The sequence below is a fragment of the Mixophyes fleayi genome, chromosome 10 (genome assembly GCF_038048845.1).
Source record: "Mixophyes fleayi isolate aMixFle1 chromosome 10, aMixFle1.hap1, whole genome shotgun sequence".
Taxonomy (NCBI): Eukaryota; Metazoa; Chordata; class Amphibia; order Anura; family Limnodynastidae; genus Mixophyes; species Mixophyes fleayi.
In genome coordinates this window covers 24,476,255-24,495,909 of record NC_134411.1, presented here as the reverse complement: position 1 = coordinate 24,495,909, position 19,655 = coordinate 24,476,255, and the positions used below count along the sequence as shown (strand labels likewise).

General features: G+C 41.4%; 1 protein-coding gene across 6 annotated transcripts in view; it reads right to left on the bottom strand.

Moving 5' to 3' along the window:
* PPFIBP2 (PPFIB scaffold protein 2) overlaps nucleotides 1-19,655 on the bottom strand; it is a 171,392-nt gene that overhangs the window by 79,586 nt on the left and 72,151 nt on the right. For 5 of the 6 annotated variants that reach the window (XM_075188066.1, XM_075188065.1, XM_075188068.1 and 2 more), the window contains exon 4: nucleotides 1,319-1,402. In XM_075188066.1, coding sequence (XP_075044167.1) covers nucleotides 1,319-1,402 — 84 coding nt within the window. Of the gene's footprint in view, nucleotides 1-1,318; nucleotides 1,403-13,713; nucleotides 13,868-19,655 lie in introns of those variants that run through there. The other variant, XM_075188069.1, reaches the window with a different exon arrangement.

Below are 19,655 nucleotides of genomic sequence, written 5' to 3'. Positions count from 1 at the left end.
CTCTGTACAGCGCTTTATAAATAAATGATGATGATTATGATGATGATAGTTCATAGTTACCTACTCTCCCGGAATGTCCGGGAGACTCCCGTATTTCTGGGAGTCCTCCTGGACTCCCGGGAGAGCAGGCAATTCTCCCTGATCCTGGCCAGCTGTGTAAACTAAACGGAGGGGTGGGGCTTAGTGACGTCACGGACACATCGTTCTGGCCACATTTTTATCAGTCCACAGTAGTGATGTCTGTTTTGGGGGCGGGGCCAATGACACCATTCTTCTAGCTCCGCCCCCACACACCTGCACCCCGGACCTCCCGGGAAACATGTTGCCAATGTTGGCAAGTATGACATAGTTCCTCTTTTAAGGTGGACTGTGTTGTAAGGGAGCTAGAAATTAAGGGTGCACCTGTCAGCTATAAAACTTTATAGCTTCCTCTCTGTGCCATAAATACCTTCGGCTTTATTGACATTAAATGTTGGTGTGGGCAAAAGATCCTGTGACAGTAATCTCATGTGATCATTCAGAGCTGATGTATTTACAGACAGCGTACTTCTGGCAGTACATGGAATGTTCACTCTCTCATAAGGGCTCTATATCATACATAAATACAAAACACTGCAATCCTCAGGATGGCAAAAGTAGAAAATTATTAATTTAAATAAATCATTTTTAAAAATGTATTTCTATTTTCAACAAGTGGAACTGAAAGTCCGGACTTTCAGCTTCACTGACCACGCGTGATCCGGCCAGCTTGGTCACGCATGTTCATATACCATGTGACCGGCCCGGCGATAAGCAGTGTTATATAACACCTGCTGTATAAGGTACGTAATACTCATAAATAACCACAGCTGCAGCAAATATAGCCAATTTCATGCGGACATATAGAAAGGTGAACATAAAAGACACTAAACACATTTAACTGACAGTACATGGGACATAAGCTTAGTTATAGATCCTCTGTACAGAGAGGAGTGTGGATGGGAATTATTTTTGTCCCAATTTTTTTTTGCCAACATTGGGTGGAATGTTTTAACCATTTTTGAAATGTGTATAGTGAAAGCCAGTTTATAACAATGAGCATTATCCCATCGAATGACAGACTCTATCCACATCCAGAAACAACAATTGTGGGCAGAGACATTGGCCAACTATGTACAGGGAACCACCGACAGATGACGCAAGTACCAGATACGAGTGGCTTAGTGGCCTTGGTTTAGTAAGAAGACATTTACCTACAATTATTATTGTATTTCTGACAATAGCTATTACAACGTGAATTACTCTGGTATCACTCAATGTGCATTCAATGGCTGCGTACCTGTAATATCAGAGATTCCTTATCACCTTCAAGTCGTGTCAGTCGTTCTTGATAGGTCTCATTGTTTACAACTGTATGATTAACCTAGGAGAGATGAAGGAGACACGGGTTAGTCATTAGTAAGGACAGAAGTAGTTGATGCTGAGAATAACAGGAGTATAAATAGAACAGCTTTATCTCTTTCATCTGGAACACATATGATTACTTGTTATTTATTAGATCCCCATCATAAGGTCGCAGAGCCCATGACAAGGGTTCAACCTATGGGCCAGAGTAGCCTCTATGTGTGGTACACAGAGCTACAAGGATGTATCAGTTATACGGTCTTAGGACAGTGATGGGCGACCTGATACACTTAATGGGACGCACGGGTGGCCCCCAAACCTTCAAAAGGGGCCGCACATTACCCTCAACCCCAGTAATAAGGTAAAACAGTACATTTATGTAAATAACGAGAAACCTATCTGTAATAACATATCAGCAGCATTTTACATACACAAGTGTTACAAGCTATAACAAACATCTGACAATACAGTAGGAAGGAGCTGGAGGCTGTCTGTTGCCCATCACTATCTTAGGGTACTTGAAGGTAATACTGCTCATTGGACGAAGGAAAGATGGCCCCATGTCACTATTGTTGATTCTATAGCATACAGCAGAGGTGTCCTCAAGGCCTACCAGCAGGTTATGTCAGGATTTGACCTCGGACACCTCTTGTATACAGTATATGTAACAATATTTATTTTGATGATTGACATAGCAACGAGATTATTGGATGGACGTTTGAACCCAGATCTTACACTGGCCGATTCAGCTCAGCGCGTATCCCCATCTGTACTGCACCGCAACCAACGTACTGCACCGCAACAAGCACACTACATTGGAACCAATGTACTGCACTACAACAAACACACTGCATCAGAACCAAATGTACTGCACTGCACCGCAACCAACGTGCTGCTTTGGGCATCTACCATCATACAAAAATTAGAACACCATGGGGTCTATTAATCAGGCTAGGGTAATCATCATTATTTAATTGCTGTAAATCACAGTGATGTATAATGAAGTACCACTATTTACCATGCCAGGGCTGCTGTGGGAGCTCTAGCGAAGGCCCACCTCCTCCACCAAGGCTTTATCCTCTTCACCGGCAGCCTAATGCTACACGTGAATAGAGGAAATCTATAGACATTTATATATCCGTGCATGCAACTGATGGGGGGGGGGATTAACTAAAGCCTTTCACTGAACCCCAGGGCCGTAACCAGGGCTGTGCGAAGGGGCCCCCGCCCAGAGCGCAACACTGAAGGGGGGAGGGGCGCGCAGGTAATTAATATTTTAGGTTAATTTGGTTAAAATTTAGGGCGACAGGGGGGGCGCCAGTGTCCTTTTCACCCCAGGCGCTAACATTCAAAGTTACAGCTCTGCTGAGCCCCATAGACAAGGTAAGATAACGCCATCATGAGATGCTGATAACAGTTTGGTAGGTAAATTACTCAGATCACAGTAACCAACGAAAAGTAGGTTAATGCTGGAAAACTAATTGATAAATTAAGAGAAGACTTGTGATAGCCAGTCTCCGGATTTTTGGGTTACTTGACAAATAGACCCCATAAGAGACTATAAAAACTCTTTTTCATGTATATATTCTAAAAATGTCTACCCACATTAGAATATCCATACAGCTGTTGCCTAATAAGTAAATAACAAAGTTTATATACCGTGTATTCGTAAAAACAGCCAAGGGCTGCTGACCTCAGAGTCAAGCAAAGACAAAACAATTTACTAAGTGGAAAATGATCCTGGCAGTTCAGACGTCTTGGAAAACCTCAAACACAAATAAAATGTACAATATCATGGAAGAAAAATCTATTTTTGGAAACAATTAAAAAAAAAAAAATATGCCTGACTAATATTCACATTGCTGGAAGATATCCGAGAGTTGGTTCTTCTGTTTGCGAGTGCTGAGAGGTTTTCCCATGATACACGTTACAGAATAATGACTGCCCCAAATGTTAGAAATACTCTGAGCATTGCTTACGAGGAGCAGATATGTGGGGTCCGGGATGGGGTGGGCTGGTATTCCACATTGCACTTCTGCCGCATTTCTTGCATGTCTGCACTACAAGACTGTCATCTATTAAATTGTTGGCTGCAAACCCAACGTGTTTAGATTTTCTCGCCTGCCAGCAGTTATGAAGTGGTGTCTTCAGACTCAGCAGTAGTTGATTTATTTTGATATTATTGAGGTCAACCATTGAAGCCTGGGGTTCCGTTGGCATTTCAGAAATCAGCAGGCCATCAATCAGTACGATGCAGTGTTCAGATACAGACATTTTTAGCCTGCTGACCAATCTCTACTACATAATGCATCTCCGCTTGTTTTAATTGGTTACTGAATAAGTGTGTGCAAGATGCCTAACTACAGACATACACTATATATGATTTTTAAGGATATCTTTCTTTGTGGCAGGTGAAAGGCAATCTTTCCTCCCATAAGGCAGGGCCACTGAAAATGTATTAAATACAATTTTATAGGACGAAGCATTAAAGGGATCCTAGTACAGGATAGCTGCATGGGCTTCTGGGTAATTGAGCCACATAACTGTAGGAGGTTCAGCAGCGGCACTAGGAATGCGGCGAGTAGGATACAGGAAAGGAGGATATAGGACAAATCAGATGCTGGGCATGGGGCTATATAATAGATTGGACAAAAGCGCTTGATACTCAGTGTTCTATATACGCAGGTGTGTGCAAGGGTTTATATTTAAAAATGGTGCAGAGTTAATTGATGTGATTTAAACCAAAATAATAAGTGAATAGAACTTTAATTTTCTAACGTGCTCTAGAAAAATGACAGCTAGAATTTGATTGGTTGCTATGATTAAAACACATTTGTACATATCATGCCATATTATTAAATAAGGCCCTATTTAGTATGATGTTTTTCTGTCGTGCTAAATGCAATATCTACTTTTTCACTGTGTACTGTACTTTTGGGGCCTGAGTCATTAAGGAGAGCAAAGCATAAAAAGGGAGTAATATTTGCACGTGGGCAAAACCATGTTGCATTGGAGGGGGAGGTAAATTTAAAATGTGGGGACATATTTATAGTTGGGGTAGGACATGTCCTAGATCAACTTTAAATTTCAGTGTAATTATAAAGCTAGCAAGTATTTGTGTGCTAGATGAAAAAACTGCCAGTATTTAACTTATGTGCAAAATAATAAACTCATTTGCACCCTTTGAATTGTAACATGGTTTGTCCCAGAGAACATTTACTCCTTTTTTGCCTTAATGACTCAGGCCCTTGGTGTATTGTTACCCATGACCCTGATCTCAACCATGTCCCATAGGTATGAAGTAAATTTAATGTGCTCCACTTAGCATGAATTTTTGCTTGAGCACCCCCAATATTAGTGCAGTCACTAATCATGTCTATGCATGATGGCTGTGCACTCATAATGGGTAGGTGGGTAACTTCAGCATCTGTAATCATTTTAAAAAGTTGGCTCCTATGGTGGTAGACATGTGTGCCCAAACACCCGCTAATACTCCCCTCAACACAAGTACAAATAATTATAAAATAAATAAAAAAAAGCAATTAGAAAAAGAACACAGCGTTACATACAAACTGCTAGTGGGAACTTCAAAAAATATAAGAAAAAAAAACAAAACATGGAACATGTTAATAGAAGGGAATTTTTATTGCCCTACAAAACTTGTGGCCTTCACACTATGGCCTAGTATCCAAGAAGAGTCCCCTCCCAAATGCCAATGCACCAGCGAGGGCTAAAGGTGGACTGAGCAATACAATTCAATATTTCAAGTTAAGCCAATATCAGCCCCAAAAAGCGTGTGATACCGATAATGGTGTGATCATTATTGGGCATGCCCATGGTACTGGTTGGGTGTGTTACCCGATCACACTTCTAGGCCTTGATGTGGTCAGGGTGTGATCCGTCCACTTGGCCTGAATGCCGAACAACTGGACATCATACCACTTGTCCACCTACGCGTTGCTCGGTGGTAAGGCCGAGAAGCAGGACTTCAAATTGTACGGTGAGCCTAACCTATAATAAATATAATGTAATGTAAGACTAAATATAATAATAATAATATAATGTAACAACAAAATAATGCTTCTTCCTAGCAATACTAAGCTGAGCATATCTTTGGTTTAACGCAACGGGCCGGAGTCATTAAGGAGAGCAAAGCATGAAAAAGGAGTACCTTTGCACCTGGGCAAAACCATCTTGCATTGGAGGGGGAGATAAATGTAAAATGTGGGGACATATTTATAGTTAGGGTAGGACATGTCCTAGATCAACTTTAAATTTCAGTGTAAAAACAAAGCTATCAAGTATTTGCCTGCTAGATGAAAAAACAGCCAGTATTTAACTTATGTGCAAAATAATAAACTAATTTGCACCCCTTGCATTGTAACATGGTTTTTCCAGAAGATTTACACCTTTGTTTTTTTGCCTTACTTTCCTTAATGACTCAGGCCCCACATGTTTTCTGAAGGTAAGGGGGACTGAGTAAAGGAGATAATGTCAGTAAATATGTATACATGATGACAGGTGACCAGCTTGCCCAGAAATGCAACCATTGTCTATTAAACCAAGAATGTTATCTGCAAACACAGAACAGGCTGAACAATAATGAGTGACATAAAATGCACCGGTTACTGCTGGTGGAATATATTTATAGACAGTTTAGGTAACAAGAGTTTCGTGCTGTAAATCCATAGGTCCACTATACCCGTTTGTGGCTGGAGGGAAAGATAGCGCACGTACTCAAATCAATACTGCTATCTTCACAAAGAGGCAATACAATGTATGTATATGTGTAGCAGGCAGTCTCATAGGTTTTTAGAACAGAAAAAGTCTGTTACATTACTCAGAAACAAAAACTACAGTTTAGTCTTACCCAATATTTCTTCAGGAAAGAAATAGGTTAGAAAAACATGCGTCTTACAAGCAATAAATGTACCTCTATTAAAAATTATTGGCAATTCCATCAAATTATTACGTACTACCTTTCCATAAGAATTACTATGGCACTTTTGTAAGGGTTCATATGGTCATGAAACACCATGACGCCATCTGTGTCATCAAGTGGGCGGAGCCATGTGTACGGTGACGCTATTTACATCATTGCCCCACCTACTTCAGTGTTCGCCGACATGGGGCAGCACAGTGGCCTAGTGGTTAGCACTTCTGCCTCACAGCACTGGGGTCATGAGTTCGTTTTCCGACCACGGCCTTATCTGTGTGGAATTTGTATGTTCTCCCTGTGCTTGCGTGGGTTTCCTCCGGGTGCTCCGGTTTTCTCCCACACTCCAAAAACATACAGGTAGGTTAATTGGCTGCTATTAAAATTGACACTAGTCTCTGTCTCACTGTCTGTCTGTCTGTGTGTGAGTGTGTGTCTATATTAGGGAATTTAGACTGTAAGCCTTAGTAGGGCAGGGACTGATGTGAATGGGTTCTCTGTACAGCGCTGCGGAATTAGTGGCGCTATATAAATAAATGATGATGATGATGATGGGAGGGGCTTGAATATGAGATTTGCGTGGTCACTGCACATTCCTGCTTAGGCAGGAAAGTGCCCTTCTGGAAGTTGAATTGGAGGGACCTGAGGCATTAAGGAAAGTAAGGCAAAAAAAAAAGGTGTAAACCTTCTCCGGGACAAACCATGTTAGAATGCAAGGGGTGAAAATTAGTTTATTATCTTGCACATAAGTTAAGTACTGGCTGCGTTTTCATGTAGCGCACAAATACTTGATAGCTTTATTTTTACAGTGTAATTTACAGTTGATCTAGGACATGCCCTACCCCAACTATAAATCTGTCTCCACATTTTAAAATTTACCTCCCCCTCCAATGCAACATGTCTTTTCCCAGGTGCAAAGTTACTTCTTTTCATTGCTTTGCTCTCCTTAATGACTCAGGCCAGAAGTCTCATCCTAATCTGGGAGCTGATCTCAACTATAGATATATACCTAAATTTTGGTGAGGGTTAAAAATCACATGCACCTTTAAGTTACTAGCAAGTCATATACAGAGCAATAAACGTACCCATGTTGTGAATATAGCACTTCTTACTGCAGGAGATTAACTGCTGAAAACTTGTTGTAAATGTCTTGACACTAATCCATAAATGACAAAAAGTAACAATGAAGCTGAAAGTACAGGTCTATATCACACAATAGGCCCCACTCCTGTGCCTTCCTTTCCCCCACACATAACACGGGATAATTATAAACGTGTTCAGAGATGTAGAATATGACACCAATAAATGTCTTATTAAAATGATCTCGAACTGACACATATTCACAGATAAATGCAGCACGAGTCTTAAACAGGTGTTGGCGCACACAATGTTGTAAATCCATCTTATGGGCAACCACTGACTGGAGACCCTAGAAGCGATACCCTCCTACTGCCATATCCAGAACACTTATCTGTCTAAAGGCTGCAACATTTTTATGTATGCGGCGTAAATGTCACTACTATGTTCTTGTACGCTTGTAACGAAAGCACTTTTGACCGTTTTTTTCCCAGTGGGCGGATCAGCAGATTGTTGGTAATTATGGTGCTGAAGAAGAAAAAATTAATATATAGAACAGTTTATAACATTTAATAACACAATTTTTTCATGTTTTTTTTTTAGGAATTTGGAACAAAAAAAGAAAAGTGAAGATCCTGAATGAATCGCGGGTGGATCTCAACTCACAAATTAATTATTGTGGACAGAGTTTAGTATTTGTTGGGCAACAAAATTAATATATCAGCTAAGAGCACAGGGAAGATATTTAGTAAATATTAATGTTCTAAAAATGTTGGATGAAATGGAGATTATTTCGAACGAAAAAAAAACAAAACAGTGGTCAACAGACTAATCGTAATTTTCAATTTCAGCCTGTAAATCCAACGATATATTCAGGGATACAGAAGTCTTTAGCAGGTCCAGTATTTGGGGTAACATTGATCTATGAAAGGTAGAGGAGCAGTGTATTTTATTTAGATAAAATGGCACAATGGACCGTCGGTGTCATCTTGATCGTGCAGTTTACCTCTAACCCCACCGTGCATCACTTGCGCTATATATTATATATATATATATATATATATATATATATATATATATATATATATATATATATATATATATATATATATCTATATCTCATAGTTGCCTACTAGTTCTGTGCTGCAGAGGGGCATGACTGGAGGGCGGGAGGGGGCAGAGAAACTTAGCATTTTGGCCCCGCAACGGAAATGCCGTTTTGTCGCGTCCTTATGGGAAGGCAGTTGCGGGATTCGGGGGACTTGCCTGCTCTCCCGGGAGTCCGTAAGACCGATCCGCCATTCCGGGAGAGTTGGCAAGTATGCTATATATTAAATGTGCAGGGTTAGTACAACACGCTCCTTGCAATCAACTGCACATAATTGCCATCTGTAGAATACTCCCCTATGGCGAGTTATTGTGTCAAGTGCGGTGGAGACGTCACGCTGCACATTTTGTCATTTTGGAAAAGTCCTTGCCCTTGCTACTCATAGTGTGCTTTCCATTTACATCCACATCTGAAACAAAAAGCCACAGCTAGTACTGCTTCTGCACAGAGGAGACCAAAGAATCATTGAGACGATTACATGCCAATCTTACGCAGTACAGAATTTAAGTTTCAGAAGTCATGGCGGAACAGATGCCACAACATAAAAACACAATACAATAGCCGACTACGCATAATTGTTTACTTTCCAAAATCCTTCATGTGCAATATTTTACTTTTTTCTTTTTACTTGCATCTTTTATGCATTTTTGACGTAGCTGGCAAAAAGTATTGGGTATCTAAATATAACTTGGAGAACAAAGAGCATATGCTTATAATCAAAGCATTCCCTCTTCCTTTTAAGCTCACCCTGTTTGAAGATAGTCCTACCTTATATGGGGAGAGAATGTAAGCTCTGTATACTGTGAATGTCGCATTGTTACAGGGAGAGACTGGTGTGAAACAGACAGAGGCCTCTGGGCTAGGTAAATGTAACATTGGAAGTGACACGAGTCATGCAAATGACACTGAACATGCCATATCTGTGTGAAGTGTCTGAGTGTATAAGGTATTAGCAAACCTCTTGTTTATCAGCAGCTATTTAAACTTAATTTTATATAGAATGTTATATTATGCAGAGTTGTACATGCAGATTAAGATTATTAAAGTTTAAGAGCAGCTAATATTTGACATCAGGATATATCAAAGATTGCGTGTTAAGTAGGTGAATAACAGACATAAATAATGGATTTATTATATCCAACATGCTCATTTCCACACTGTAGCCGGTAGCTATGTTAGGAGGGACGTGCTTCTGTAACAGAGCAAGAGAGACCGACTTGTGCTACATTCATGCACTATGTGGATTGGTGGATCTATGCCTAGGGGCAGTGATGTCACAGCAGCTCAATTGACTGCAGGCTTAGCGGCATCAGATTCCATTAGGGCACGTTTGGTTGGACTTGCAGCTGTCTGTAATGGGAGTGGAGATGTAGGCTAATACTTTACTGTTCGGCTGAGGCACGGGGCACGGCCTGCGAGGGCACGGCTGAGGCAGGGCCTGCGAGGGCACAGCTGAGGCACGGGGCACGGCCTGCGAGGGCACGGCTGAGGCACAAGTTCTACAACAGTTGGCGATCCACGGGTTGTCTGAGCAGTAATGTTTGGAATCTCATATTAGAATACATATGTCATAATAAGACGTGCGTAGATGATATACAAACCTGTAAATTATCAATATAACAATTGAAAGGATAGCTCTCTGTATCTTCATATAGTTCTATTCGATATAGATATATATATATATATATATATATTTATATATATCTCAGTAATAAATACATATAGATCAATATTGGTAGATATACATGTATTTATAGTAGATTTATGTAATCAATATATGTCTTGTTATGACATATGTATTCTAATATGAGATTGCAAATATAGTGCCTGGTGATATATATTTTGTTTTATTATTTATGGATTCAGAGCCTGGATACCTCTACACCCTAGAAGTCTCATGATCTATACAGTCATAGAGGCCTTCAGCGCCGATACTCAATCAACATCTGCTCGATACAACGCTGCCTGCTCGCTATTTATTTTGGGTAGGCTAAAAAAACAGTTGATGTTGAACAACAATGGATAAAACTAGAAGACCAGAAATGTTCTGGTAGGGGGGGGGGGAGGGGGGGAGGAGGGAGTATGTTTATTTTATTCAAGTCGGTATGGGCAGCCTCTTCATTATGCACTGAACAAACGGTGCTAATTGTTGGTTCTAAATTCAACTACTTTATGGAAAGACAATGCGTCCGCACAGCAAGAACTCCCCTAAAAATATGCTCTTTCCCCCTTTACTCATTTCAATAATCTCACTCTAAATCTAAGTTTTTGCACTGATTTGCCATTTTGCAAACGTAGCCAGGTATCATCATTTATTTATATAGCGCCACTGATTCCGCAGCGCTGTACAGAGAACTCATTTGCATCAGTCCCTGCCCCATTGGAGCTTACAGTCTAAATTTCCTAACACACACACAGACAGAGACATAGCTTCCTAAACGCCTCCCTTGGATTGTGCAAAATTTTGCTCCTATGCAAACGCTGCCTTATTTTTCCGTAAACCTTTGTGCTTTGGCGAAAATCTGCGCCTCGGCCGATTTTCTTCATGATGGCCTCCACCGATTCCAGACAATGTTCTCTTCCAGTCTGTGCGCATTTGGCCATTTCTTGCAGACACCTGCCTATTATTTCCCACTGACAGGTCTACAACTATAAGCTACAGTAATCAACAGAGTATTAGCCTCAAGAACTCGGCTATCATTTTGCAACTCCATTACAAATTTTGGTTGTTTACTAAATACACAGGTACACCCTTTTTTATTGGTTTAGGTAATTTAGAGGCCTATTTATATAATAGGTAGCAATAAAGATTATTTTCTAGCACCATTTATTGTGGCGATAGAAAATCTGTTATCACCGCAGCCGCTCACCAAAACTGTTTTGGAGCAGTAAGGGTTAACCGCCATGATCCTTGTTAAATAGGATTCCTCATGCAAGGCAGCGCCATCAACAGCAAAATAATGCCCGTTGATAAATATACTTCTTAGGTTTTAATCCGATGCTCACATTTCAGCCAGAAATGGGCAAGACCCACTCATTATACTCAGGGCCATCTTAACAACATTATGGGCCCTCGGGCAAAGCAGTGCACCAGGGCCCCTAGATATAGATGTATACAGATATAGATATAGATATATAGAGATAGAGATAGATGTACTTGCTCAGTGACCCTTGAAGGTTTTTTTTGCAGGTTTTTTCTTTTGCAGGATTATTTATTCTCATTAAAAGCCATGCCTATGGGGCTCCCTTGCCTGTGGGGCCCCCGGGCACCTGTCCATCGTGCCCAATGGAAAAGATGGCCCTGATTATACTGTACAGAGTCCTGCATCCCTGGGCTTGCTTCTGAATCCAACAGCTGCTCTTAAATGGTTTCCAAGAACTGTGTTTTGATGTTAATGCGATCTGTCCACCTGTGTCACATCACCTCAGTGTTCCATAATGGAATGCACAACCAATCACCTGTGTCACATCACCTCAGTGTTCCATAATGGAATGCACAACCAATCACCTGTGTCACATCACCTCAGTGTTCCATAATGGAATGCACAACCAATCACCTGTGTCACATCACCTCAGTGTTCCATAATGGAATGCACAACCAATCACCTGTGTCACATCACCTCAGTGTTCCATAATGGAATGCACAACCAATCACCTGTGTCACATCACCTCAGTGTTCCATAATGGAATGCACAACCAATCACCTGTGTCACATCACCTCAGTGTTCCATAATGGAATGCACAACCGTGATTAAGACTAAGACAAAACTTCTCAGGCAATGCAACTATTTAAAAGCTTTAATTTCATCAGTACCCAAGAAAGTTTTATGAAATCTGTGTTAACCCTTGTGGCCCACTGATAAACAGGCCCCCAAATGCCCCAAGGTCTTGGTGGAAAACCTGGGTGCCTCTACCATCACCCCACCATAAATAATGCCCACAACACACACAGACACCAGTCTGTCTTTTCTAAAGTTATTATCTCCTAGTCATTTATAGATCCCCTCATGTCTGTCTCACAATCACACCTTCCCTTGTCAATATCTCCCTGGGAGGTATGCACTTGGAAGACCCTGTTCCTTTCACAATCTAACTCTCAGGCTGTGGCTTCCATTCCCCTCCTCACATCAAGACACTGCCCTGTCCTCACTAGCATAATCACATTAACGAGCAGGTCACTGCCTCCCTCAAGATCAGCACACCTGTCTCCTGAAATACTAGGTGCTGCTGTGAGCATTCTGATGATCTGCTTTGCTACAGGTTCCTCTATGTCCACCCACTTAGAAATAGGTCACCCATGGACCGACAGAAGATGAAGAATGATAGCAAAATGTTGCTGTGGCAACTAATCAAATGCACCTTTAAAAGACACTTGCAGATGCATCCGAGCATCCCTGTTTAACTTGTACTGTATGAAGCTCGCTGTTGGTGGTAAGTGTATCATAGGTGGGGTCTCCATGCTGGAGTGGATGACAGAAGAGGCACTGCCACCCCCTGTGACTGTCCTTACAGCTACTGTGGCTGGCATTGTCCTGCAGGGGGTAACGTGTCAGCCTTCTACTGAACTGATGGTATATCTGGTAAAAAATACACCAATGTAGCTAAATCGCAGGTATATCAGAAAACATTTATAAGCAATACAATTGTGCATATTGTAGCGAGTATAAAATAATGTGTTATACCCTGTATACAGCAGCGGTATCCTCTAACCTATTATACAAGACAATTGTGCACCAGAGCTGCAAGTTACACTCTAAAAGTACAAACAACAACAAACACTGGTTTACCCATTATTCAAAGACATCCAACACTAAAGATAACATTTAGCCATAGTAAAGAAACCTCCTCTGCTAAATACTGAATGAATAGAAAACAGGTTGGACAAGCAGTGAAACTTTAAAAGACAACACAATGCCACACTGTTCCTTTTCTCTGCTCAGAAGCCCACAAATTAACCATTTGTGTCCCAGTAGAGCATAATATGAAAACCTGGCCATGACATCAACATTGTTAAAAGTCACATGTATATAATGTGCTTTACTTTGCTTACCAATTAGCCGAGATAACTAACTTACAGGAAACAAAGCAGATTGTTGCACGTCTGACGCATGGCTTCTAAATTAAAGTCTCATGAATTTAAGTCTCAGAACAATGTCTAAAGCATTAAGAAAATCTTAACGGACCACAGATGCATGCAGAATTCACTTACCCTCTTAAGCCACGTGAAATGTTTGTAAATATCGATTTCAACATCCATTCTTTGTGTCCATTTCGCAAAATCAAATTCCGTTGTGAAAGCTAGTTATTCTTTTGGCTGAATACATGGCTTTTGTTCTGGGATGCCGAGAGTCGTATGGGTGCCTGTTTGTTTTTTTTTCCAACTTGGAACATGAATATATATAGAAAAAGTCTATTCGTTGTGCCCCGCAGGCTGACTCTGGAGTGATTCTAGAAACAATTAACTTTACGCTGCCTGTCGCATGATTCAATCTCCTTAATACCGTGCATTAAGTTCTAACAAATATCATGCGACCCGTTGTATAAACACGGAAGAGCTGCCTTGTTAATCTTTACCTCCAGCACCGAAGACCTTTTCTAATGCTAAAACAACTGGCTAAATATTGCCAAGTGGTCAGGAGGAAACTATTTTCCAAGGATGCCTCGTCCGGCTTTCTGTTTCAGTGCTGGGTGACTGGAACTCATTACTCCAAGACCCCTATTTCCTGTCTCTACTTCTCTTGCTGCCTGTAATGTCACTTCTCAGTCTCACCATCGCCTCACGGTCTCTGCCAGATAATGCACAGCCTGACAGCAGCCCTTGCAATGTGATCCGTCTGTCCCCCTCGAGTTCTGTGTGAAGCTCAGACAAGCAGAAGGACGTAGAGATGTTTAAGTAAACACCTCTCTGCAGTTTCTCAGGTCTTCACACATAAATACAAACATTCTCAATGACTATCTGTGATTCAATTTACCCTCTGTGTTATTGTATCATTGTGCACACCAATCTGCTGTCATTCTCTTGGTTTACAGACCTTGTCATAGGAAAACCGAGGGGGTTTTCCTAGTGCCTGTAAACCCCCCTCCAAGCCTGAGACACTGTATAATTGAGGTGGCTGGACCCTGCCCCCGCTTCACATGGCTCTGCTTGAAAAGGGAGAGTCGCGTGCACATAACAGTAGTGCATGCAGCATTGCCCATGTATATTATGGGGATAGGAAGAGTTGCAGAGCAGCCAAGCACTGTCTAATATTATAGCCACGCCCCCATGCATGCTGGTCACGCCCACTGGTGGCGTGGTGTGGAAACCCCCCTCTACAAATTCTGCGTTTGCCCCTGCTTGTGGGTAGAATTACAGTTAAATCTTTACCCAACTATATTGTCTGGGCAGAGATAGTAACATAGTTGATGAGGTTGAAAAAAAAGACACCAGTCCATCAAGTTCAACCTATTTTGGATCTCCTGCGATCCCTCACTTATATTTGAAATTGATCCAGAGTAAGCAACCGCCAATCTGTTTCAATTGTGAAAATCCCCCCCAGACCCAATATTGCAGTCCAATTTTTACCCTATATCCACTACTATCCTTCATTTTAATTAATGGTCGTATCCTTGGATACACTTTTCCGCAAGAAATTTGTCTAACCCTTTCTTAAACATATCTATTGAATCTGCCATCACAACCTTCCCTGGCAGTGAATTCCATATCTTGACTGCCCTTACTGTAAAGAAGCTCCATAGACAAGCTAAAATGCGCTTTTCTGTTCCTGTACGGCAAACCTGATGCGCTTTAGGGGATGCATGGGTGGCCCTCTAGCCTTCCAACGTGCCGCTAAATACCCTCAACCTCAGTAAAGGTAAAACAATACATTTAATAAAAAAAAGGCATTTTAAACAAGTGTTACAAGCTATAACAAGCTAATCTGACAATAAAGCAGGAAGGAGCTGGTGATCCCGTGTTGCCCATCACTGGTGTACGAAATGCCCTCTATACCGTCTATACCCGACCATGGCCTTATCTGTGTGGAGTGTGTATGTTCTCCCTGTGTTTGCGTGGGTTTCCTCTGGGTGCTCCGGTTTCCTCCCACACTCCAAAAACATACTGCTAGGTTAATTGGCTGCTATCAAAAATTGACCCTAGTCTCTGTCTATCTCTCTGTTTGTCTGTCTGTGTCAATGTGTGCCTATATTAGGGAATTTAGACTGTAAGCTCCAATGGGGCAGGGACTGATGTGAGCGAGTTCTCTGTACAGCGCTGCGGAATTAGTGGCGCTATATAAATAAATGATGATGATGATGATACCCTGCCTAAACAAACGGCCAGTGTACTAGTAGAGCAGATCGCAAATCATTATTAGAAGATCTGGTGCCTACTCCTACCTGGTGCGTGAACTCAGTAAAGTCCAACATTTACAACATTGCAAACTTGCTAAAGAACAAAATAAATACAGCTTTTCATTATGGAAACCCTGAGCATCTCTAGGCCATTTTGTAGAATTGAAATGGGATATCCATACAATTAAAGGTTTCCGAATTATTATTATCATCATCATTGTATTGTTCTGAAAAACGCCTATAGATGCAATTTATTATTACAATCTTGCCGAGGCAGCTGAGCGATACTGACCCAGAGTTGACTTACTGCCTCGTTGGGCCAGTCGGAGGGGATATGAGCATACATGACCTGTCTAGCTGCTGTACACATACGCAGAGGAACTGGGAGCAATTGCGTCATCAAGTCCCCGTCCTACTTGTTAAAAAAAAAAAAGAAGAGATCAGAGATCTCCCTGGAGTCTGGGAGGATAACTCGAAATTCGGGGGTCTCACAGTGGTTCCAGGAGAGTAGGCAAGTATGCCACTGACGGATCTAGAGGAGGAGGGGGGGGGAGGGGGGGTCGATCAATCGTCCTCCCAACAGCACTCTTAATACCTATAAGTTGCGCTCGAGAGGTCAGAACAAAAGGGAATGAGGGTGAGGGGCCAACCAATCAGAGTAAAGGAGGGGCGTGACAATGCTACATCACTGCTCAAAAAAAAAGTCTAGGTCCGCCCCTGGGGATCTACAGGTATAGATACAAACAACACACATAACAGCACCAGAGTGCATCTCAGAGACACCTAGTGAGTGTCCTGCAGTGTCACAACTACCTATAGCTCTGCATAGATATTACCTATGCTGCCAGCCTTTTTCATAGGAGCAATCTGTTACAACACTACGTTCCTCCTAACATAAAATGTGCATATTCAGTTTAATGAAAACCTCCTAGTAATTGGTCTCTCTCCGAAAACTAAAAAAAAACAAATTCAAACTAGAGCACTCTGTGAAGCTGGGGGCCCGAGACTATCCAGCCTACGACCCCTTCTGGTCAGTCCAGGACTACAACACTATTAAACAACCAGCTGACTAAAGCCACAAACACATGCAACACTTTGATTAATGGAATCTAATTTTTTCAACTACCATTAAATGACACATATGGAACACAGTATAGTACAGATTTGGAGTGTAGGGAGAAGACAGATTGTTTCATTCTGATTTTTCCATATGGTCACATACAAAGCAATACAATTGTTCTCAAATAGATAAGTCGGTCATTTGTAATTTTGGATTACGACAAATGGTTTAGATTTGATTTTCTGCACAAGCACCGAGTCAAGTGACAGAATTACTTTCTGATTCGGCTACACAAGTGAGAAGCTGGCTAGAGATGAGGGGTTTTTTTTTTGGCACTTGGGGCAAACTGACGGCATTTACAGACCACAAGGGGCAATGTCACTGCAGTTGAAAGATGGGCGACCCCATACAAAGACCGACAGTGGTAATTCTATAACTGCACTTTCAAACAGGCCTAATAATGACACAACAAATTTTGATCAGATTAGTTATTGCTCCAGGTCAGTGTTGGCTAATCTGTGACACTCCAGGTGTTTACGAAACTACAAGTCCCAGCATGCTTTGCCAATATATAGCATCTTATTGCTGGAAGAGTATGCTGGGACTTGTAGTTTCACAACACCGGGAGTGTCACAGGTTAGCCAACACTGCTCTAGGTCAAGGATCAAATGTGGTGATATCACTCTAACTGAACAAATATGTCTGTGTCCATTTTAAGTATAGCCCAGCAGAATATTGGCCGTGCCCTGATAAATGGCCTATACAGTACAGTAACCTTAGTGTACATTCTAATGCAGCGTTGCTTTACACAAACATTTGCTTCTCTTATCACATAATGGGTTTTTATATTCAGGACAAACTTCTTTATCGCTGCATAGAACAAACTAGGATGCAATGATTCCGTTTACAGGTTCAGCTGTATATTATATACAAATTATAACTTCCGGAGAAAAGTATTTTGTGTGTGTGTGTGTGTGTGTGTGTGTGTGTGTGTGTGTGAGGGGGGGGGGGTACTTGTAAACACATTTCTAACACAGCTGTGGCCATTTATATACACAACTCTCAGACTGTCTCACAGCTCAGCTACTTGAGCGGAGGCAGCGGATCATGTGTAATGTAAACCTCATTGCTTCCTCAGAAACAGTGTTCTATGTCTAACCTTCATGTCATCCGGTTACATATTGGGCAGTCAGCTAAGATGTTCATATTAATTTCGATGGGAAATCGCACTTAGAAAGTAATTTAATCACCTGGTCCAGCAAAAAGCACAGCGAATAGATGAGGATTATACAGAACAGGCCTGAGTCATTAAGGAAAGTAAAGCGAAAAAAAAAATGAGTAACTTTGCACCTTGGCAAAACCATGTTGTATTGAAGGGGGAGGTAAATTTAAAACGTGAGGACAGATTTATAGTTGGGGTAGGACATGTCCTAGATCAACTTTTAATGTCAGTATAAAAATAAAGCTATCATGTATTTGTGTGCTACATGATAAAACAGGGAGCATTTAAGTGATGTGCAAAACAATAAACTCATTTGCACCCCTTGCATTGCAACATGGTTTTGCCAAGGTTCAAAGTTACTAATTTTCTTGCTTTACTTTCCTTAATGAAATAATTTTTTCACATTTGTTTAATAAAAAAAAAAAGTAAATAAGATCTACAGCAATTTTGGCGAAAATAAATATTTCGAAGGTGCGTGACTAGTTAGCATTGTGATGCAACACTTAGGTCAGATCACAATTAGCCATTTACGGTAGACTTCTTTTGTGCTGCTCAATAAATTAAATAGTACTGAATATTACTCAACTGTTGTCCGACGTCACCACTAATGTCTGTAAGTGTCCACTGACACTCTGCTCACTCCTGCTGCAATGCTCCTCGCTTTATAAAGTCAGTAGGCTGTTAATGCTCCACTTCAATGAACTTTCCATTCACATACTGACACTGCTGCTTGTTTAAAACAGGGAGGGAGGCAGCAGCAGCAGCAGAAGCATGGAGTGTCAATGAACCATTACAGAGATTGGTGGACCTAATGGATTAGGGGGAATTTGTAGTCTTGGGTGGAATTTCATGAATCCAGACTTTTAATGGATTTAGAACTACAATTGCAATCACTTTACTGTAGACTTTTTGCCGCTCTTATCTAAACCACTGTCATGGCTGAATTTTGATAAAGAGCAATGTTAAATCATTTCTTATCATTGAGATAACAAATCATATTTAACGTGATTAAAATGTGATGGGTCGGCGCGCTTTCACACACCAATGAGGAGTTACGTCTGGAAGCAGAAACGTCCCCATCTTGCTCATAAACACCTGGCCCTACTCAAGCTGTGCGGTGGCCTCGTGCTTCCCAACTTATCCCAATATCAAGATGCATGTATATTGACGCACCTACGGGACTGGGCACTTACTCATGACTCTAAGTCCTGTCTAGATATTGAGCGGGCTGTGTGCCCTAGGTTCCCCTAAATTGACCTCCTCTGGACACCTAAATCTGCTCGCCCCTCAGAGATCAAAAACCTCTTATCTATCTCAGACGTCATGCAGGTGTGGGACAGACTAATTATACTCCTCACAAAGCTCACACTCCCAACATGTATCTTTCCCTTCAAGCCTTTTCCAGATTAATTCCAGAACCAAATCTCTCGTCCTGGAGTAACAAAGGAATACACTCCATATCGGATCTGTTTGCCCAACGTCTTTTCCTCTCCTTTTCCTTACTCCAGGAACGCTACCACCATTCCTCCTTCAGAAC